At 31.1% G+C, this 24,569-nt stretch overlaps 2 protein-coding genes across 3 annotated transcripts in view; one reads left to right on the top strand and one right to left on the bottom strand.

Annotated features, from left to right (window-relative positions):
- Window positions 1-458: 458 nt before the first annotated feature.
- On the top strand, window positions 459-10,949 carry LOC139528672 (glucose dehydrogenase [FAD, quinone]-like). The gene is made up of 9 exons (XM_071324785.1): window positions 459-530; window positions 1,868-1,996; window positions 2,601-2,722; window positions 5,127-5,294; window positions 5,772-5,922; window positions 6,518-6,660; window positions 9,068-9,242; window positions 10,042-10,267; window positions 10,663-10,949. Exons 2-9 carry the CDS (start codon window positions 1,912-1,914, stop codon window positions 10,793-10,795), a joined length of 1,203 nt encoding a protein of 400 aa, XP_071180886.1. The 5' UTR covers window positions 459-530; window positions 1,868-1,911; the 3' UTR covers window positions 10,796-10,949.
- Window positions 10,950-12,313: 1,364 nt separating this feature from the next.
- The window catches only part of LOC139528671 (active breakpoint cluster region-related protein-like), a 49,585-nt gene continuing 37,329 nt past the window's right edge, over window positions 12,314-24,569 (bottom strand). For both annotated transcript variants that reach the window (XM_071324783.1, XM_071324784.1), the window contains exons 15-23: window positions 22,636-22,704; window positions 21,772-21,968; window positions 21,276-21,332; window positions 19,852-19,961; window positions 19,317-19,378; window positions 18,900-18,977; window positions 18,478-18,612; window positions 17,763-17,868; window positions 12,314-15,290 (exon numbers count right to left, since the gene is read on the bottom strand). In XM_071324783.1, coding sequence (XP_071180884.1) covers window positions 15,065-15,290; window positions 17,763-17,868; window positions 18,478-18,612; window positions 18,900-18,977; window positions 19,317-19,378; window positions 19,852-19,961; window positions 21,276-21,332; window positions 21,772-21,968; window positions 22,636-22,704 — 1,040 coding nt within the window. In that variant the 3' untranslated portion in view covers window positions 12,314-15,064. The remainder of the gene's footprint in view (window positions 15,291-17,762; window positions 17,869-18,477; window positions 18,613-18,899; window positions 18,978-19,316; window positions 19,379-19,851; window positions 19,962-21,275; window positions 21,333-21,771; window positions 21,969-22,635; window positions 22,705-24,569) is intronic.

Genomic DNA, 24,569 nt, shown 5'->3' with positions numbered 1-24,569 from the left:
ACAATTGTAAAGTTCTTAAATAAGATAACAAAATTTACAACTATTTTATTTATAATCCTGGTACCTTTGATAACTATTTACTTTCTTTTTGTGGGGACAATAACTGCAAAAACTGCGACGATCTTGAATAAATACCATGCTAGTTATAAAATGATAAAGATGGTATCAGTTTGAAGATGAAAATGAAAGTTAAGGTAAAATTCATTTAGGAATTGATATGAACTATACACAAGTGCAGTTTAAAAATATGTGTAATATATTATTATAAAAGATAAAAGGTAATGCTAAAATGCACTCTTTCAAGATAACCAGCGAACACGTTTTAACTAATTTCAAAACGAATTGCCTTAAAGTATATCTCGCTTAAATTCTGATGCATCATCATATTAGTATTCATCAATATCAGAAAATAATATGCAATAAATATATATATAACTCTAAAGGAATGCAATAAATTGTAGGAAAGAAACAAAGGCAATATCATACAGGAGGAAAAGTTAGAACCTCATATGGTCGCAAGAAAAAAGCAGGTGAGCAACTTAACATTTTCTTCGAATTGTCAATCAAAATGCCACATCTTTATAATAAGATATCAAATCTGTTGTTTCTTACTTTCCTTTTATAAATCTACGTGGACGGAACGTATAATAAGATATCAAATCTACGACTATTTCTAACTTTCATTTTATACATTGTAGATCTACGTGGACGGAATTGATCGTTGACAATTGTAAAGTTCTTAAATAAGATAACAAAATTTACAACTATTTTATTTATAATCCTGGTACCTTTGATAACTATTTACTTTCTTTTTGTGGGGACAATAACTGCAAAAACTGCGACGATCTTGAATAAAAACCATGCTAGTTATAAAATGATAAAGATGGTATCAGTTTGAAGATGAAAATGAAAGTTAAGGTAAAATTCATTTAGGAATTGATATGAACTATACACAAGTGCAGTTTAAAAATATGTGTAATATATTATTATAAAAGATAAAAGGTAATGCTAAAATGCACTCTTTCAAGATAACCAGCGAACACGTTTTCGCTAATTTCAAAACGAATGGCCTTAAAGTATATCTTGCTTAAATTCTGATGCATCAGCATGTTAGTATTCATCAATATCAGAAAATAAATATGCAATAAATATAAATAACACTAAAGGAATGCAATAAATTGTAGGAAAGAAACAAAGGCAATATCATACAAAAGGAGGCAAAGTTAGCACCTCATATGGTTGCAAGAAAAAAGGTGAGCAACTTAACATTTTCTTCGAATTGTCAATCAAAATGCCACATCTTTATAATAAGATATCAAATCTGTTATTTCTTACTTTCCTTTTATAAATCTACTTGGACGGAACGTATAGTAAGATATCAAATCTGTTAATTCTTACTTTCCTTTTATAGATCTACGTGGACGGAATTGACCGTTGACAATGGTAAAGTCCTTAAATAAGATAACAATTTTTTTTATGTTATTTATAATCCTGGTACCTAAGATAACTATTTACTTTCTTTTTATAGATCTACGTTCACGGAATTGACAATTAACAATTGTCAAGACCGAAGTTGTCGTTTGTTGATGGGGTTCATAAGTGTTTCTCGTTTCTCTTTTTTATATAGATTAGACCGTTGGTTTTCCCGTTTATATGGTTTGACGCATGTCATGTTTTGTGCCCTTTATAACTTGTTGCTCGGTTTGAGCCAAGGCTCCGTGTTGGAGACAGTACTTTGACTTATGCTGGTTTACTTTTACAAATTGTGACTTGGATGAGAGAGTTGTCTCATTGGTACTCATATCACATCTTCTTCTATCGATATAATACGATATCAAATCTGATATTTCTAACTTCCTTTTTATAGATCTACGAGGACGGAATGGACCATTGACAATAGTCGAGTCCAGAATGACAATGTTGGAATATTTTCATGAACAGGCTGCTCAAGAGTTAGGATACAATAGAATAGACTGCAACGGTGAAACACAACGTGGTAATATTTCATCTCTACTTTGTGCTTACGTAATCATATTGAAATTATTTATTCCTTTTTCTTAATATGCTATACCCCCATTATTTTTTTAATCCGAACAACAATAAGTACATATCACAATTCATTAAAAGCTAGCTGTCAAATCTTTGAATTCCATATAATATTGATCGACGTTTCGTAATACTGTGAATTCATTTATTTTCGTTGGTAGCAATTTTCGTGGTTTGGGAAAAATTTGCATATTCGTGGATATTTAATTTCGTGGTTTTGGCAAAGTCTACACCCATTCCTTTAGAAAATTTGTAATTCGTTGAACATTTGAATTCGTGGTTCCCCTGTACCCACGAAATGCACGAAAATTGGTATCCAACGAATATTAATGAATCCACAGTAGTATACTGAATATTTCAGTCAGTTAGAGAAAGTAGTATTGTTGAACATTCAAAACAGATTACGAAGTGGCGTACAGGATTTTAAGAAATGATAATAAATTTTAATAAATACATTGACATATTCCTAAAAATGACAAGCTTAAACTAAAAAAAGATAAAGTATGGCATTCGTTTTGGTGATTTTTTTTAATTGTAAATTGTTAACTTTATAGGTTTCTGTAGAATTCAAGTTAATGTTAAGAAAGGAGAAAGGTGTGACACAGCATCCTGCTACCTAAGACCCGCTCTAGAGAGAAAAAATTTGCAAGTTCATTTAAACAGCTATGTGTCAAAGGTATTTATGGAATGACCACAAGTAATACCGGGTATATTAGAAGAAAAACAGATGATGAATAGCTAGGAATATTATGTCATTCAATTGTTTGTAGGGGAAACACGTATACATTTTACAGTTATCAGTGATTATAGAACTTAAACTGCCACATTCAAATCTTCTATTAGCAGTATAAATGTATTTATCTGAGGAAGCTGACACATCAAAAATGTGTCTGTATGTTTTATTCACACATCAGTGTCAATATAATGGAATTTTATGCAACTGTCATACAAGTGAGAGGTTTAGATAGTTATAAAATCAGGTTAAATCCATCATTTTCTACATAAGACAATACCTGTTGTACCAAGATAGGAATATAACAGTTGTTATCCATTCGTTAGACGTGTTGGAGCTTTTGATTTTACCATTTGCTTCGGGACATTTCGTTTAGAATTTTCCTGTGGGTCAATATGTTTGTTATTTTACAGAATATCCAAAAGGATAGGTTTCCTGTTCTTTTGATTTTGTATTATTGTATTCTGACATTTCTCTTTCTCTTATGTGAAATTACTTTTACAAGACTTGTTCTTTTGGACTGCCAAAAAAAAAACAAAAAAAAAACAATTAAATGATCCGCCTTGCTCATTGTGTCAATAGTAATGTATGCATGACTTCATAAACGTGACGAAATTGACAAATTGTGCCTTAAACTTACAGCTTTAGTCGAAATAAGATATGAACCTAAGTGTGAGAAACCATAAAGTATATGGAAGTGTTTAACGACCTTGACTGGCTTTTCTGCCCTCGCACGGTCGGTATCCATAAAGTATTAAACATGTATATGTTTATAAAAAGACAACAGTAGTATACCGTTGTTCAATAGTAATAAATAGATTAAACAAAATAATTCCAAGAAACAAACAAAAACTGATGTAAACACATCAACTTTAAGTGGAAAACAAAGGAACCCCAGAAACACTGAACCGCAACAAAATCAAACGGCAACATATCAAAATAATTTGTCATCTTTATGATAATAACCTGATGATATATATTTAAGAATTGAATGCTTCTTTTTATAATTGTAATGTGGTGAAAAATCGTTGACCGAAGAACACCCAGAAGCGCTTTGTTCTATAGACATGGACACGATCAACGCTTTTAATGATATCGGATATGTTTCTTACGTCGTTACTAAAATCCTCTTCCCTTTCATGAATTTGACCTACCGAATTAGACTATTTACCGGATTTGTTATAACATAAGCAACACGACGGGTGCCACATATGGACCAGGATCTGGTTACCCTTCTGGAGCACCTGAGATCACCCCTAGTTTTTGTCCGTTCGTGTTTTTTTTTCATTTTTAGACTGTCCCTCTTTTACAATCGTTCAAAAAAAAAGAAGCATGTTATAATTGGAATTAAGAGTTGAATCAAGTTTTTCATTTGATTTTCTGCAGTTTAAAAAAAATTACGGATAACACATGCAGTCATAGCTTTCGTATTCAATACTGAAATACAATTTGATATTTGAGTGCCTCAAGATTGTTGTCAGCCAATGAAAATTACAGATTCTCATGATATACATGTAATATTGTATACTTATTGACCGGGTATGAGTGGAATAGTAAGTTTATTATCCCCGAGGTGCAACTATTGTTCTGAGGCGTAGCCGAGGGCAATAGTTGTATCCGAGCGAAAAATAAACTTAATATTCCACAAATATCCAGTCAGTAAGTTTTTTTGTTTTTTTTTATCGAAAAAGACAATAGACAATACATGGCGGTGATAAATCGACTATCGTAATATAAAAAAGAATAACGTTTACTTCATAAATTGTTGAATGTGACCTACCGAATTAGACCATTTACCGGATTTGTTATAACATAAGCAACACGACGGGTGCCGCATCTGGAGCAGGATCTGGTTACCCTTCCGGGGCACCTGAGATCACCCCCAGTTTTTTGGTGGGGTTCGTGTTGTTTATTCTTTAGTTTTCTATGTTGTGTCATGTGTGCTGTTGTTTGTTTGTCTTTTTCATTTTTAGCCATGGCGTTGTCAGTTTGTTTTAGATTTATGAGTTTGACTGTCCCTTTGGTATCTTTCGTCCCTCCTTTGTCTGAAATGCTAAGGCTACCTCTTGCAATGACGTCAACCCTAGATATATTAAGTAAAAACGCTACGTTGGTACACCCGCAAGTATTTTCAAAAATCCTCAAATCACGTAGCTGCATTGGAAATTCCGCAAAATATAATGACGCTTGAGGTCAAATAGTTTCATCGAAGTCCAAATGTTGGGAACTACTGACCGGTTCAATAGTTCAACGCTTTTAATTTGAAAAAAAAATAGCCAAAATACTATGTACTTGTCTTATATAGAAAATAATAACTGAGGTATAATAAAACTATATATACATGTAGATACTATTTGAGGGAAAAGTTGCTCGAGCAGTAGAATTTTCTAAAGATGGCGTTTTGTACAAAGTATATGCAAGAAAGGAAATCATTCTGTCAGCAGGTGTTGTTGGTTCACCAAAAATACTCTTATCATCTGGAATAGGACCAAAACACCACCTCAATGATATCAGGGTAAGTAGGAATACAGTTCTGAAGTCAGTTTAATATTGTAGAAATACAAAATTTGTTTCACTTGGCTGTATCTATTTTACTCCAATAAAGAAATTAGAGATTACATTTGAATTAAATACTCACAGTTCTACTTTTTGCAGTGTGTCAAAATATTTGACAGTTAATCCATGCAGGTATCACCTAATTGAATTATGCACAATACCAGAAATTCCAAAAATGGATGACTTCGTTGAAATATGCAAAAATACAAGACATTCCGTGATTCGTTCTTACTATTTTCTTTTGATTTTGAAAAAGACTTTACAAAGTTAATTCGATCGCTAGTGATGGGCCTGTGTAGACAAATCGCACGTCTGTTCTAAACATGGTATAAGACTGTTTTATTTGATGACATTTTACCGTTTTGTACTATTAGTATTTACTTATTTTGCTATTACTTATCTTTATAAGTTATTATTCGTTTGGTTCCTTTTTTAGATTCCAGTTGTTGCAGATTTGCCTGTTGGTGAAAATCTCCAAGATCAGATGGCTATGCACTTTCAGGTTGCAATAAACATGAGCTTATCTACAACTTCTCAGAAGATAACAGACACAGAAAACATTCTGCAATATTTGTTCTACAGAGAAGGTCAATTTATATTTTTGATAAACACAAAAAGACGTTATATTAATTATTTTCTAACTGTTCATTATTCCGATTCGAAATTTTTTAAAACATTAACTTGTTCTCTGTTTTTGCTTGCAACGGTATTATATATCTCAGTTGTATTTTGTTTGTCTGTTAATTTAATTTAGGACCGTTTTTGAATGATTACCCTTTACCTTCTATGATTGCAACAGTTAATATACTATCAGTACCTAACGCTGGATACACAGTGTTCCATATAAATAAGGAGATGTGGTATGATTGCATGATTAATATGAGACAATTATCCACCTATTATCGAAATGACCAAGATGTAAATATCTACAAGTCAATGTTAAGTCTTCCACAAGAAACAAAATCAATGCCATATAGACTGCTACAAAAGGCCATGGTAAAACTAATACTAAACATTCCTAAAAAGATACCCAACAGCCGATTTTGCAATATGAAAGAACAATATAAAGAACCGTCGTGAACATATGCTTTTAACAGTAATATACAGTGTATATTTATGCATACGAAGTAATTCTCGTGGAAAACTGTTTCATTTTTCTCATTTAATTCTAATATTTTTCAGGTATATATGCTCAGATTGGGGTAGATGGGATGATATTTATAAATCTAGATCAGAATAAAGACGCTCCTCCTGATATACAGTTGATATTTCTCGGCTTGGCTTACGAGCAAGGTTTTCTTGACGGTTTTTCCTACAAAGAAGAAGTGAGTTCACACCAGGGTTATGTGGTAGTATAAATAACAATTATTTTAAAAGGCTAACAAATTTTGAAATTTTTAGATATTTCTTTTTCGCTCATTATACTTTGATAAATGTAAAGTTGAACTTTTGTTATTCAATCATTGCTTCTGAAAATGTGCTGTTTTGTAATACCTATAAAAAAGAAGATGTGGTATGATTGCCAAGGAGACAACTGTCCACAAAAGAGCAAAATGACACAGACATTAAGAACTATAGGTCACCGTACGGCCTTCAACAATGAGCACAGCCCATACCGCATAGTCAGCTATAAAAGGTCCCGATATGACAATGCAAAACAATTCAAACGAGAAAACTAATGGCCTTATTCATATAGAAAAATGAACGAAAAACAAATATGTAACACATAAACAAACGACAACCACTGAATTACAGGCTCCTTAATTGGGACAGGCACATACATAAATAATGTGGCGGGGTTAAACATGTTAGCGGAATCCCAACCCTCCCCCTAACCTGGGACAATGGTATAACAGTACAACATAAGAACGAACTATCAAAATCAGTTGAAAAGGGCTTAACTCATCAGATGGACAAAAATACAATTGGACGTGACCGGGTACTTGTACATCCCGACAAAAAAAACCCACTAGGAACAGATCTGTGAGTACTCGCAGTTATCTGACAGCTAGTTCAAAGCCACTATCAACTGATAAAAAAAATCATGCATCTAAGACTATACCGTTTGTTCTTAGCATTGCATTTTTTTTATGATGCTGCTGTAAGAAATTTATTGTGCATAACAGCTATCTATATTATGGTATTATTCGTACCTGAATTTGCGCCTCACTTTATGCTAATCACTGCAGTGATTGAACAAATTACAGAATAGATAATATCTATATAAAAATAGGATCTTGTGGTAGGATTACCAATGGGACAACTCTCTGAAAGAGACACAGACATTAACAACTATAGGTCACCGTACAACCTTCAGCAAAGAGCATGTATTATTACAAAGTCATGAAAAACATAATTTATCATTAAGGAAACTTAATCAATAACAAAAGATTCAAATACTAAATAACAAAACAATATGGTATTTTCTCCGCTAAAAAGCTATATTTATACATAATTTTTGAATTTAAGATCATATTTCACGAATAAGAACGTTCACATAATAGTTTGAATATGCAATATATTTAATTAAATACCAATTACGACATGTAAAAAGTAAAATGACTAAAATATAGAACTTCAAGGAAAATTCAAAACGGCAAATCACTTATCAAATGGCTGAAGCAAATACTCTAACAAATCAAACGAATTCAAAGCAACTGCCGTATAACTCTGTACAGACATTTCCTTATTAAGACAATGGCAAATTAGACCTAGTTTGATTACTAACTTAAACTCTCACTTGCATGACAGTCACATAGAATTCTGGCAATGTGTGATCAACCCATAAACACATAATAGGTAAAAGTTTTAACAAATTGACAATACCTAGTTTTAACAAATTGACAATACTTAGTTTTAACAAATTGACAATACCTAGTTTTACCAACAGACAGATGTCTAAAAAAAAACCATACTCAATGTGTGAGATACAGCTCAGGCAGGGGAGACAAATATTGACTAAATTAAAAAATACCTTATAAACTATCGTCTAAGAACATGCTACTTATGTACTAATAGAACTAAATTCTAAAAACTACATAATTGATATTAAATATAGTAATGAGTAAAATAACATAATACCGAACACCAAGGAAAATTCAAAAATGAAAGTTCATTATCAATGGCAAAATCGAAAGCTTAAACTCTTTAAAAGAATGGAAAACAACTATCCGAACTTAGCAAGAATTTCCTAATGTTAAAAATGGTGGATTAAACCCTGTTTTTTTTTATCTAGCTTAACCTCTAACTTATATGTCAGCTACTTAGAATGTAAAATACTTTAATTGTCTAGCATTTGGTAAAATTTGAAATTTATCATTCTGTTGATTCGAGAGTCAATGATGAGTCTTTTGTAGACGTGACAAACATCTGACGTACAAAAAGTAGGCCTGGTATCTATGATGAGTTTATTTATAACCACTTGATCAAAACAACTGCTGGTGTAGGTATTCGCCCCCATGGTATCATCAGCCTGGTGGTTAGCATGTGTTGACATTAAGTATCATTATTATGATCATGATTATAAATTTAACTGTTTACAAATTTGGAAATTTACAAACCCAGGGATAAATAAACTTAGCTGTATTGTAATGCGCTTCAACAACGTACTTAATTTGGTCTATTACCTTCATGATTCTATCGCCACTAACGGGTCTTTTGTAAATGTTTAGCAGTTTTTTGGAGAACACTATTGTAAATCTGATATCAATGGTGAGTTTATTTACAATTTAGGTAAAAGAAGAGCTTGTTAATAGAACAGATCCTAATAGTTTTGTGATTATTGTGAACTTGCTGAATGCAAAAAGTAGAGGAACAATTAGACTGTCAACAACGTGTCCGTCGTGCAACCCTATTATTGATCCAATGTATCTTTCTGATTCAGATGATGTTGAGAGATTTGTCAAAGGTACATTATATTGAGATCAAGCAAAATTAAACACATTTTTTTTTATTTTGTCTTTAAGGATAATCCAAGGTAGATAACTCATTTTTTTATTTGTCTTTAAGGATAATCCAAGGTAGATAAACAAGATTTGTCTACATAATATATATGATAGTTAGGCGAACTAACTGATAAATTGATATCTTAATTATTATCGTCATTTCTATAACCAATAAAGGCAACAGAAGTATACTGATGTTCAAACTCATAAATCCATGGACAAAAAACAAAATCGGGGTAACAAACTAAAACTGAGGGAAACGCATTAAATATAAGAGGAGAACAACGACACAACACAACAATGTAACACACACAGAAACGGACCAAGCAACAGACAAAATCCCACGAGAATAACAAATATAACATCAAAACCAAATACATGAATTTGGGATAGACAAGTACCGTGACACAATAATTTGTCAAGGATGTCAATTTCAATAATATCCTAAAACAGTAATGGACTAAAAAATATGAAACAGACAAATAAAACCACTTCATTTGCTTTTTAAACAATCACATTTGAAAAAGGCAAATCAAAACACATCAAAGTAATAGATAACATCTGTCCTATTTCTGACTCGGTACCAAATGAATAAATGGCAAATGACATATATAAAACATACCACTGGTATTTGAAGAGTACAAGTCAAAATTAAAATACTACATGGTGAGGTTCTCTAAAAGAGTATTTCATTTAGATTAGTAAATTTTCTATTATCGACTTCAGTTTAGATGGATACAAATATATCTAAATATTTTGCAGGAATTCGATTTTTGCAAAAACTTCAAGAAACTAAGTCATGGAAGAGCATTGGAGCCACGTTGATAAGACACGACACACAAGGCCATTGCAGTGAAGAAGAATATGATAAGGATGAGTATTGGCGATGTATGGTTCGCCATTTTGCCAATCAAGCCAACCACCAAACAAGCTCCTGTAGAATGGGATCATACAGTGATACAACTGCTGTTGTAGACCCTCAACTCAGGTAAAGAAAAACAAGTATAGTTTTGATTATTTCATTTGTTTTGGTCAGCGGAAATAATTTGCGTGTATCTGAATGTGTACCTTGTGTCTTATATGCTGAATATTAAAACTCCACATGGATTATTGTTTTACGCATCTGAGGGCCTTTATTCTGCTGGATCAAAAAAGAAATCAATTAAAGATTTTGTTTAATAGTGACCTTGATATTTTAACTTTAATTATACAATTGAAATTTCTGTCGTCATTAAATATTAAGGTAAATGAAAAATTTTCATACTTTAATATAATTTTTATTTTTTTTGTCTAGATTCATCTTTTTAACATATTATTTTCAGGATATGAGGTGCAGAAAAATGTGTACTGTTAATGTTAAAGCTTTTTTTTATTTTGTTATAGGGTTAGGGGCATAAAGAGTCTTAGAGTAGTAGATGCATCAGTGATGAGAAATAACCCGTCGGGCAACACTAATGCTCCGACTATGATGATAGCCGAAAAAGCTGCTGATTTAATAAAACATTGCTATTATTGACTTTTGTCGTGAACAATAGACATATCATTAAATTTTATTTTGTTGTTTATTTAATTTTAACATTTCATCAAGTAAACTATTTTTGCAGCACTACAATTGTGTAAGTTAACTTGTTAGTGTGTTTACAGTTAAAATAATAAAGCATGCAAATCAAGAGTTTATTAAATGCCTTGCTTGCAAAATTTGTTTGGGTTTTTGCTTCAATGGGTTAGTGGAGTATGACAGTCTGTTAACTATATACAAAGGTTTGATTGGTCAATGAATATTAAAATTGTTTCCAATATGATATCCATTGCCAGTACTACACATCTTTTGAAGTAAAATCGTAAATGTGTTTAGCATATAGTTAGGGAATTGTGTTTTCAGAACTACATCTGTTTCAAGTCTTCCATCGTGAGACATAATTATTTAATAAACCAAAGAATTGAACGTTCTTGACAATACAAATAAACGGCAATGGGTTCACCATTTACTCCTTGTAGGAACAATTGTATACAACTATAATCATATCTGATCTGTTGTAAAATTTTAACAGCTTATACTTTAGATTATGTCTGACCAGAATCACTACTTTATGCCAAAAAAAGGCGAGCACCAATTATATAGTGTTTAATTGATATCTGAATATGTGTTTATCATTTTCTTGATTTAAACAGACTATATCCTATATCTTCCTTTGTATTGTTTATACATTTACAATTATTTACACAATTATTCCAAGTATCCCACAAGCTGGAGCCAGTTATTCTGTCCTTGTATTCCCAATGGATCATATTTCAGACGTGTTCCGAATGAATTACGTTCTCAAACTATGACTTTCGTTTTAATCTGGCTTCACCTATTCCCCATATATCAAATTGGAATTCATATACTCCCACTGAAATATACTATACCAAGGTATTTAAAATGAATTACAGTCTTGCACAAAGTTTGTTTGGTCGTTTCAATTTGACTTAGATTGGGATTCAATATTTGTCATCTTGGTCATATTCAAGTTGCAGATATTTCGATTTGGAAATAGTTAAGTACAGTTTTCTCTATTTCTCAGCTACTATAAATAAAAGATCAACAAACTGTTTGCTGAATGGAATAATTGCATGGTGTTCATTTGAACCCCAAAGTGGTATAACTGCTGGAGAATCTACAAGATCAAAAGAGACCTATAAAAAAAGAAAAGCTAAAAACACAACAGCTTTATATCTTTAGCTTTTTAGCATAACATGGACATCAAGCACTATAATTCTGCTGCTCATTTTAAAAATCGCCTCAAAGACAAAAAAACGATCACTAATTGCTGGCGGGATAGCCCCCTTATAAAGCGTCTTACTGATGAAAATGATCCATCCCATTGTCTGTCAAAAGTATCCTTACAAAGCTGCAGACTAAAATTTGTTGAAGAACTTCCAATAAAGATATTGTAAAAAGTTGAATTTCTTGAACTTCCCTCAATAGACTTTACAATAGACCTTATAGTATCAGATTGTGTATATCCCCTTGAAAATAAATAATAAAAACAAAAACATTTAAACAAAATTTTATTACAGAAATTAAATTGCACATGTTTTGATTTTAGCACAGCACAGTATTTATAAGAAATATAATCAGCACCATGATGAAGTGCCAAAGTCACTTTTGCAGAATGCACTATAACGAATATTCGGTAAGAAATTCTTACATAATATGCATGTGATGCATCTATCTTCTAAAGATACTAAGTCTTGTTCCAATGATAAATATTGTCATCTCGTCATCTCCAATCTTTCAAACATTTTTATTTCATCAGTCAGAAAAGTCACATTATTCATTGAACTTTTCGAATTGTCCAAGAAATTAAATTCAAAAAGTAACAACAAAGGAAAACTACAAATTTACAACTGCCATTATGGCATTTATAAGGTCTTGAGACCCTTAGCTTTCAGAGTTATATCTGATTGTCATGTATTATTCAAATCTAAAATATAGGAAAGACAAAGGTAGGTAAACATTAAGCACCGGGGCAAAAAAATGTTGGAATATTTACAGAAAATATAAATGTTAAAATTCTATTGACATGACATCTGTTAAATTAAAGACTACAAATAATACATTAAAAGTTTAATAAATTTAAAGATTATTTTTGTACAAAACTTAAGATAAGGTTCTTACTTTTAAAGAAGAAAATCCTTGAATTATCAAAAACTTAAAACAATTACATACAGGAAAGAAAGATGAAATAGGAGCAATTTAGATGTAAATTAAGATATATTCGTAATATCAAATTAAAACCCTGTGGTAGATATATAACTTAAATAACTTAGAATTTTAGTTTCATGCAAAATCTAAAATTACCATTCCATTTCAGATTTCATTGAAAATACTATTATGACCTGTTGTCTATATTCACTGATATATCTGAAAATGTTATTGTGCGTAGGACATATTTTTACATATAAATAATACACAATTTTTTTTATAAACAACAAAGAAAACATTAACATTTACAAAAGTAAAGCCAACAAAAATAAACATGTAACTTTGTGCAAATCAACAAGTGAAATAATTGTAAATAAATATTGATCCTGATTTCAACATGTGTAAATTCTCATTTACTCTTCCCTATTTCTAATGTTCAGGAATTTGTATCAACTTTCTCGATTATAGAAAGACTTTTTTCCTTTAAGTATGATATTTTACAAAAAAAAGTATGGTTTGTATTTGTTATTTTTTAATAAATAGCAAAAAATATTAATGTGGAATATCATAAACAAATTTACATTACAAAATATTGAGAATGAAAGTTTCATTGATATCTGAATAACAAAACTCTAAATTTATATGTTTTATTCTTTTAGTAACTTAGTATTTAATTACCAAAAAATGAGGTTATGTCTTAGTTTCAACAAAATCTGCTCAAATAATTATAATTAGAAAAATCTGCCATCTTGAAATTGGTTCTATTGAAGCTTATAAATAAATATTGTCACTTAACTATATACAATTAAGGAGAGATATATACAATAAAATATTGAAAAGAATATTATACACTATACACTGAGCAGATTTTAACCTTAAGCATTCAAAACCTGGCACTGATATTGCATGTCAATAGTAACTAACTGGTCCTTCCAGAAAAACAAACCCCTATGGAATGATGGATTGAACATGATACCAGCTTATGAATTGTCATATAACTGTACACAAGTAAAAAAACAATAAAAACAACAAAAACTTGAAATTCATCAAATTAGAATCTACAGGACAATGGGTAATTTCATTGTATGTAAATCAAAATTAATATACAATTTACTTGGTGGTTGAATGTCTAAAGTTTACAACATTTAAAATTATTACCCAGAATGCTTTAGATTCTTAATTGACAAATTAACAGTATGTCTGTCTACCTAACAATAACACATTTATATATAAAACAATTGGTCTTCAAAATACGCAAAAAATATTTTGTATACAAGCAAAGACTGAGGTATTTATTAAATCAACAAGCCATTGAAGAATATGTATAATAATAGTTTTGTTTTTTCATGTTTTAACTGTTATAAACAAATAAAGCAACACTTTCAACATAAATGATTCCTTTGACATACCAAAACAAGACTTTTTTCATCAGCATTTATTTTTGTAAATGCTTCTATTCATCTTGTTTTAGTCAACAAAACAAAAGACATTTTAATGGTTCCTATGATATGAATGTTACATATAACTATTGCACAATTTAAGCTAAATCTGCCATTTTTATGTATGTGTTTCTTGAATCTGTTATTTACAGAGAGAGGATTGAAAAATTTAAACATTTATAAGCAACAAATTTGAATTTACATAATCAATGTAACAAGATTACTTACTTTTACACTCATTTCTTTTTAATTGACAAAATTCTTGGAATTCAGTGGAAGATTTAATAATACTAGAATGGAATCATATCTGACTCATATCTATGAAGTCTCTTCTTAAAATAATAAGTCAGTTCTTTGTCATTGCTTTTCCATTAGTTGTAGTAGGAAACATTGAGGAATAACGACATATAAATATTATATATGCTTGAAAATCTGCTGGTAATTTAACAAAAAAAAAAACAGATTTAAAAATCAAATCATAAATAGTAGGCAACAACAATAATACATAACTTCAAATAAATATTAATATGTTAACATTATGAACACTTCATGAATATGTGAATTACATTACAACAAATCTGAATACAAACAAATTGAAACAAAATAATAACATCATACATATTCCTAATGGAATGTATAACAAATCAAGTCAGTAGTCTTAGATAAGCTGAGAGGATTTTCTAATACTTTTCCCAGAATGCACAAGATTGAGGAAGTAGTATAAGACAGCTGCTTGGGTAAAGACATCCTGTGCTCCTTGCATCATCATCATGGCTGGAGAAACTTTAGAATCGTCCTTCACAGCAGGATGCAGCAACGTTGGTCCAAATATTGTTGCGAGGTTATTAAGGGACATTTTATTTTCTGACTCATGTTTACTCACCCTGCAAAAAGATGTAGAATTATATATATTAATAACCATAATATCAATTAGACAAACTTTGTACTGAGAAATTGTTTTGTAACTAAGTAGATGTTTTACTGCAGCCATTAATGAATAAAGAGCTGCACCATGAGTGGATATGCCTGTCACTTTTTCAAAGAATAAAGTTCCATAACTCGTCAATGTCATATCAGAAACATATTTAAACTAGGGGCTCTAAAGAGCCTGTGTCGCTCACCTTGGTCTATGTGAATATTAAAGGAAGCAGATGGATTCATGACAAAATTGTGTTTTGGTGATGGTGATGTGTTTGTACATCTAGATCTTACTTTACTGAACATTCTTGCTGCTTAAAATTATCTCTATCTATAATGAACTTGGCCCATTAGTTTCAGTGGAAAATGTTAGTAAAAATTTACAAATTTTATGAAAATTGTTAAAAATTGACTATAAAGAACAATAACTCCTAAGGGGGTCAATTGACTTATTTGTAAATCTTACTTTGCTGAACATTATTGTTGTTTACAGTTTATCTCTATCAATAATAATATTCAAGATAATTACCAAAAACAGCAAAATTTCCTTAAAACTAACAATTCAGGGTCAGCAACCCAACAACTGGTTATCCGATTCATCTAATAATTTCAGAGCAGATAAATGTTGACCTGATAAACAATTTTACCCCATGTCAGATTTGCTCTAAATGCTTTGGGTTTTGAGTTATAAGCCAAAAACTGCATTTTACCCCATGTTCTATTTTTAGCCATGGCGGCCATCTTGGTTGGATGGCCGGGTCACCGGACACATTTTTCAAACTACTAACCCAAAAGATGATTATGGCCAAGTTTGGATTAATTTGGCCCAGCAGTTTCAGAGGAGAAGATTTTTGTAAAAGATCACTAAGATTTACGAAAAATGGTTCAAAATTGACTATAAAGGGCAATAACTCCTAAAGGGGTCAACTGACCATTTCAGTCATATTGACTTATTTGTAAATCCTACTTTGCTGAACATTATTGCTGTTTATAGTTTATCTCTATCTATAATAATATTCAAGATAATAACCAAAAAGAGCAAAATTTCCTTAAAATTACTAATTCAGGGCAAGCAACCCAACAACAGGTTGTCCGATTCATCTGAAAATTTCAGGGCAGATAGATCTTGAACTGATAAACAATTTTACCCCATGACAGATTTGTTCTAAATGCTTTGGGTTTTGAGTTATAAGCCAAAAACTGCATTTTACCCCTATGTTCTATTTTTAGCCATGGCGGCCATCTTGGTTTGATGGCCGGGTCACCGGACACATTTTTCAAACTACTAACCCAAAAGATGATTGTGGCCAAGTTTGGATTAATTTGGCCAAGTAGTTTCAGAGGAGAAGATTTTTGTAAAATATTACTAAGATTTACGAAAAATGGTTAAAAATTGACTATAAAGGGCAATAACTCCTAAAGGGGTCAACTGACCATTTCAGTCATGTTGACTTATTTGTAAATCTTACTTTGCTGAACATTATTGCTGTTTGCAGTTTATCTCTATCTATAATAATATTCAAGATAATAACCAAAGAGAGCAAAATTTCCTTAAAATTACTAATTCAGGGGCAGCAACCCAACAATCCGATTCATCTGAAAATTTCAGGGCAGATAGATCTTCACCTGTCAGATTTGCTCTAAATGCTTTGGTTTTTGAGTTATAAGCCAAAAACTGCATTTTACCCCTATGTTCTATTTTTAGCCATGGTGGCCATCTTGGATGGTTGGCCGGGTCACCGGACACATTTTTTAAACTAGATACCCCAATGATGATTATGGCCAAGTTTGGTTTAATTTGGCCCAGTAGTTTCAGAGGAGAAGATTTTTGTAAAAGTTAACGACGACGACGGACGACGACGGACGACGACGGACGACGGACGACGACGGACGCCGGACGCCAAGTGATGAGAAAAGCTCACTTGGCCTTTTAGGCCAGGTGAGCTAAAAAAAGGAGAAGTTATTTTAATAGATATTAAATAGTCACTAAAGTATCATGCAAACTGCTTAAGCGCTTTTGAGTTATTGTCTGAAAACTGAAAAATTCCCTCTTTTTTTATAAAAAAATCCCCCAAATTTTAAAAATTGAAAAGGAGCTAACGTCAATAGTTATAAACAATTCATCCAAGTTTCATGATAATTGGTTGAAGCATTTTGGAATTTTGTCCAACATGTTGATGACAGACGGATAGAAGGATGACAATGCTGTACAAAAATATGTCATGTATACAGGCATATAATAAAATAGGAAAGCAAGAGAACAAATAAAGAAAAAATAGAAACAAATAAACAAACAAAAGCCCAATGTCTTCTAGACATGTTATTATTCAAATTAGCATTAGAGAAAGGAAATACAAAATGAATAACTTTTTTATCATGACAGGACCACAAAGATAAGTCTACTATTAAATTTACTTAACATTTGTCCATATACTTACTTGACAAGATGTTCAATAACAGATACTATACAATAATAGTTGACATCTGGTAGATTGTGTAGTAACTGTAACATACACTTCTCTTTTGAGTCCTCATCAGCTAACGCTGCAATTATATAATTGATAAGTAAAAACTATATCCATCAAGGTACAGTTTATATAAAATATATAATAAATAAACATTTTTGTGCATGTATCCCATGTTATGTCGTTGTTCTCCTCTTATATTTAATGCGTTTCCCTCGGTTTTAGTTTGTTATCCCGATTTTGTTTTTTGTCCATGGATTTATGAGTTTTGAACAGCGGTATACTACTGTTGCCTTTATTTAACTTATCAAATTCAATATCTGTACTATTGTTGTAGGAATTGAGTCATCACTGCTTATACTGTTGGGTGGGGCAATTGAGTTCACAGCTCCTATTTTTGTGGGTTTTTTTTGTTAATTTTTACTTTTTTACACATGTTTAGAGGTCATTTTTTTTGTCATGTTCTTGTCGGTTAACACTTTATTAATCAAATAACACATAAACTCCACAACTTTTACTTATTAACATTAATAGTTCCAGTTACCCATTTTTTGTTTTTATCATCTTTGCCTATATTTAATAAATTGTAATGCTTATGTTGCTCTGATGAAAGTGCAATAACTGAATACTCAAAGTCTAAGACTTCTTTTAAAAAAAATCAAAACAAAGACACCAGCAAATGCCCTACCTATTGAGTCTACAAATTGTGGATATGATTCTTCTGTAAAGAGTGGTTCTGGTAGCTCTCTGAAGTAAAGCTTAAGGACACCAGTCACAGCATGTATGTCTGAATCTGACAGAATATTCAATCCTGCTCTCAAGTCTGAAAATAAAATGATCATTTTATATATTCTAATGTTTGAATAAATCACCAAGCACACAGTGTTACAAAATAAATATCTAATATGACTAACTGTAAGAAGTTTTCCCCTGTTAAATCAAGTAAAAGTGGAAAATCTTTTGATTTTGTCTCTTCATTGAGAACTAAAAAATGATGCAAAAGGTAGTCTATTGTATTACTACACTTTTCTTTTATAAAACTCTTTTCAAATTCTGTATTTCTGCTGAGATCTCTGATATAGTTTAACAAAAATAAATGTATACACTTACTTTTATCAAAGGCTCTTTTAATCCTCTGTATTTCTGATGTGACCCCAGATATTCTGTAGATGCCAACCTCATCCATTCCTATAGGTGAAAAAATAAATAATGTTAAGATCTTAAAAGCTGTTTTCACCAAATGTTTGAAAATCAAAATTTATTTATTAAACAATAGATTTTCAAGAGGGAAGTTTACCTTTGGTACAGAATTAGCTAGAAAACCCAATTTTTTCATTAGGCACAAAAATGTTTATAGCCTAGAAGATATTTTAGATATTCAAGGCAGATTTTGTCTCTCTCTTAATTCATCTAATCAATTCACATGAATGTTTATATTCCATCTTTTTTTTCCCAAGATAATCTTTGCGAACAGTGAACCAATATCATAAATCAGTTTTACATCTTATTAAAAAATACTTGACTAACCTTTTTGTTCCACAAGTCTGATACAAGACGCAACGAAAGTTGGAATGGTCTTTCCTTCTCTCCTAAAATATATCAAATAATTATTAAAACTTGTAACATTATCATTTTGTTTATGTTTTATATCTGCTTGAGAATATTTATTTAGGTATGAGATGCATGTTTCAATAGAGGCAGTACATTCTCATTTACTGTGTGTTACAACTTCTTAAATTCAAAATGTCTTTTTTTAAACTTATACATTTGGTATGAATAGCAAAGCGTTTTTATATCAATTGCAGACATTTTTTCCTTTTTTTTCAACAATAAGAGTTTCTCAAGTTAAAAAAAAAAGATGTAATATGTGACTTTTTTTGGCAGAGTTTTATCCTTACGATAAAGTTTCCAGAATACTTTTACCACTTCTACAGGTAGTAGACAGTGAATAGCCTGAATTAGAAGGATAACTTATTCAAATCCAGAAGACAATTTGCATTTAGCACAAGTAATTGCATTGTTTCACATTTTTACTTTTTTTCTGACAGTTTAGCATACTTACATGGTAACAGTTTTGATCTTAAATCCAAATATCCCGCCATGTAGTTTAGATGGTGTTCTCTTGAGAGTTTTGGCTGTGGTAGTGTGTCTCACTGATACGGTTAATGATATCTATAATGAAGAAAGAACAATGTAAAAACATACATAATCTAAAACATACATAATCTATGGTAAACTCTGAATTTGTTTTAGTGTGCATTCATTATTCGGATTGTTGAACACTTGACAAAGATAAAAGATAATTTTTTCTCTAATTGTTTAGCTATTTTCACATTTCTTGATCCGTGTGAGAAAAATATTTCTCCTCACTAGTGAAAAATATGTTCTCGGCAAATGTTTGGTCGAAATTTAATTGTTTAAAGTTTCTTGGTTTCTTCTGAATTTTCCTATTGTGACGTCAAAAAAAAGACAGCTATGCCTGAAGACACCACATAAAAAGTACACAACTTTCTTCAAATCTTTAAAAAGGAAGAATAACAAGAATGTGTCCATAGTACAGGGATGCCCCACTCCCACTATCATTTTCTATGTTTAGTGGACCATGAAATTGGGGTAAAAACTCTAATTTGGCATTAAAATTAGAAAGATCATATCATAGGGAACATGTATACTAAGTTTCAAGTTGATTGGATTTCAACTTCATCCAAAACTACCTAGACCAAAAACTTTAACCTGAAACTTGCACTATCATTTTCTATGTTCAGTGGACCATGAAATTAGGGGTCAAAACTCTAATTTGGCATTAAAATTAGAAAGATCATATCATAGGGAACATGTATACTAAGTTTCAAGTTGATTGGACTTCAACTTCATCAAAAACTACCTTGACCAAAAACTTTAACCTGAAGTGGGACGAATGGAGGGACGAACGGACGGACGGACGGACTAACAGACAGACGGACCCAAATACCAGAAAAACATAATGCCTCTCTACTATCGTAGTTGGGGCATAAAAATCATATACCACTATAACTCGTGTATTACGATATTTCTCAACTCTCAACAGTTAAATTTTAATTATCTAAAAAGCACGGCAAGCCTCGCACTTTAAATATTAAAATTTAACTGTCTCTAGTGGAGAAATATCATAACACACTTGTTGCAGTTGTGAAATCTATATGTAATTTCATGACATGCTGTTATGCTACCATAGTCGAAAATGTAAGATACCAAAATATCACAATTTTCCCAATAATTAAAACATTATGCAAATTCTGAATTAACAGTATGCTGTTGATAAAATCTGTGGCAATGAAAAAGTCTTGTACTTAAATTTGAAAACTACTTCTTTTACTCATACAGTAATCTAAATCTTATGAACAAAAAAGACATGATTTATGCTATTTAGTGATATCTGGAAAAATCTGGGATCCCTTACAAAACAGACATTAAAAATCTCAGGACTATAAGTTATAGTACAATTACCTCATTCATAGAAATCTTTTGTTCTTTAAAACTACTACTTAACCATTCTTTACTCAACTGAAAAGAAAATAATAATAATAAGCATTTAATGATAAAATGTGTTAATTAACAGAGATGTTAAAACATAGCTAGTACAGCGTAAGATTTGTGAAAGGATTTTACAGTTAAAGTTGATTGTTTTTTCAATGCTTTAACATCTTGATGACTTTCACATTATGTTTTGCACTTTAATTTTAAATTGTGATATTCATTTTTATCACTTATATCGTTTTTTTAAATAAGCACCTATGGTTTTTTTCAAACACTGTCATGGAAGCAAGCACTGTTTATGAGCACCATTACATCAAATCTAAAACCAATATATCAGGCAATTATTCAACTTGTATCTAAAAGACTTCATGAATTATTTATTCAGATATGACTTCATTTTGCTTGAAATAAAGCAGTTGAAATATGGAAATTTTAGCCATTAGTTTAAAAATTCTTAAGAACTCACCTCAAGGGCACTTCGACCAATCAAAACATTATTTGGACTAGCAACTTTATAACATAACACCCGTAATGTTTGTGAGCCATCAAGTTCCAGCTCGAAATCCTCATCCCAAGTAGGATCAGTAGTGTTTAAACATTTATGGGTCTGAGCTTTCTTGAAGAAATGACCGTAGGAGTCCAGCTCTAGTACGGCAAAAACATCTGTAAAAACAAATACTGACCATTGAAAAAAGATCTAATGACCATAGGAGTCCAGCTCCAGGGCAGCAAAAACATGATTTAAACAACTGTAAAAACAAAATGCACAAAATGTACTGACAATTGAAACATGTTTTGAAAACTTTTGGAAAAGACATGAAGAGTACGCTTTGTCTCCAATGGACCATGGTTTGACTGTTGTGAACCAATGCAATTTAGAAGTAATGCTGCATTGTGGGAATGTTGTGGGAATGTTACTGTTTTGGACATTCTGATTGGTCATGGTGTTTTTTTTAGAGGTTGCTGAGACTGCGCAAGGTCATTAAGAGAGATTCGGACTCAATAACTACTATTTTTTTTTAAATGCAGTGGCAAACATTGTTTTTCATCTTTAGGATGTGACTGACTAAAGATTCTTCACAAAGGACTGAAAAATGATTTTTATAAAATACTTCTGGTGCCTAATATTTCATTTGTTACTAAATTCTGTGGATTCTATACAATTAGAATAAAAGGTCAGCCCAGCGAAGATCAGGATTATCACAGTGGAAATGATTTAGTTTTTTACTTTTGATGCCTTATTCACACGAGTGCATGCATATGATTTTTAATGGAGAGAAAAATGAAACAGACATCACAAAATTGTAAATATATATTAAACAATATTTACCTGAAGGTTGATCTAAACCATACAGACAGTGTATTGTAACATTTAATAAACCGCTCAGCATTTCCTCGTCTGAAACAGAAAATCAAAATTTTTAAATTACGGGTCAAGTTTATTATATAAAACATCCCAAAACAAATTCTAAACTTCATGAACAAAAAGTTTCTGGAATGCAAAATCATCTTCATACTAAATGTGCAAAATGATAATGAAAAGTATGATTTTTGTACATTATAAATGAATTACAAATGAAAGTGAACCAATGTCTGGTGAGTCTGTAGTACGGTAGAGTCCATAAAATGGATACCCGGGGGTATGCAGGGTCATTATGATAAAAAACATAAAATGTAGAGGGAGTCTTATAACAACAACACTTTAGGGACTGCTGCAGAAATTTATTGATGGACATGTTTTGGTGCCTAGGGCACCGTCATCAGGATGAAAACAATACATAAAATCATGCTGAAGTACAAAATCAGGTTGTTAAAATTTAAACGTCACAATGTTACAATGGTAAGTAACGTTATTAATAGCAACTGAAAGTGAAAGTGAAAGTTAATTGTATGTATGTAAATAAACTATAAAAAGAAATTAAAATAAAATGGTTTTGTTGTGAAAAAGTTTGTTAAAATTATTCTGCCAACATGTGTTTGTCCTCTTGCATCGTGGAAAAATTAATACAATAAGTTTTCAGGCTGATCAATAAATTTCTGCAGCAGTCCCTAAAGTGTTGTTGTTATAAGACTCTCTACATTATAAATGAATGTTTAAATTTTTTTATCTGACACATAGTTTTTTTTAAAGTTGACGTTAAAAAAAGAAATAGTTGTTCAGGTGTGTACAGTTTCAGTTTAAAGATGGATGTGTTCATATATTCCTTTAAACTTTTTTTCAGAGTGTTTAAATCTATTTAAATCACTGAGCATAAAATATTGGGATTTATTCTATTGAAATTTACTTTTTAGATAATTTTCAATTTTTCTTCTTAAAATGCGACTTGTTTCCCCCCCCCCCCCCCCCAAGAATAGATGGTTATGAATGTATCAAGGTGGAAATAATTAATTAAAATTTCTGGACCTGATTTCTGGACCTGATAAAAAGACCTGCACTATAGTTGGAAAGTCTAGTGCTTTTTAGGGAAAAATGTAAGAAACATTCCAAAAAGTAAATAAAATAAGGAAAATTATTTCAAATAGTGAAACCGGAATATTGGATTGGATATCAAATATCAATGTCATTAAATAATTCTATTTTGGATGTAACACATCTTCTGATTGGCTGACAGAATTGTGTCTACCAGCTCATATACCTAATTTTGTCATTTGACTGTGACGTCATCAACTTTTTTTCATTATTTACTTCGGCTTAAAATGGAATTCAGAATTAAATTATCAGGAATGACTGAAATATTTTTTTTGTCTTTTTGAAATAACATAAATATGAGGTGCACACTTAAAAATAACCCACTAGGCAGGTTATTTAGTGTGCACCACATTTTTTATGTTATTTCTTCATAGACAGAAAACATATTACAGTCATTCCTTAATTAAATAAATAAAATGGTTTATTCAAAACTGTTCTCTTTTTATTTCATTATACATAAACACAGTGGACAAGCTCATGTCAATAAGTATTGAAGAAATGTCTAAATGAAGGAATGCACACATATGTTCTTGTGTTTATTAATCCTGGAAAATTATGGAAATTATAAAATAATAAAAATTTGAGTTATCTCCCATTACAAAAAAGCCAAAGAAAAAACTTTTTTTCAACAATATAAAAGAAGTTCAAGCAGTCACTAGTATTAGTGTTGAACCCATTACACCACATGCAATTAAATACCCTGCCAATAAAACTATACATACAGTCTTGTTCTGGCTTGCTCGCTCCAGAATTTGAAACTGCAGTAAAATAAAAATCTATCTTTTTCCTCCTAA

The sequence above is a fragment of the Mytilus edulis genome, chromosome 6 (genome assembly GCF_963676685.1).
Source record: "Mytilus edulis chromosome 6, xbMytEdul2.2, whole genome shotgun sequence".
Taxonomy (NCBI): Eukaryota; Metazoa; Mollusca; class Bivalvia; order Mytilida; family Mytilidae; genus Mytilus; species Mytilus edulis.
The sequence above is the reverse complement of the archived record's forward strand: the minus strand, read 5'-3'. Positions and strand labels throughout refer to the sequence as shown.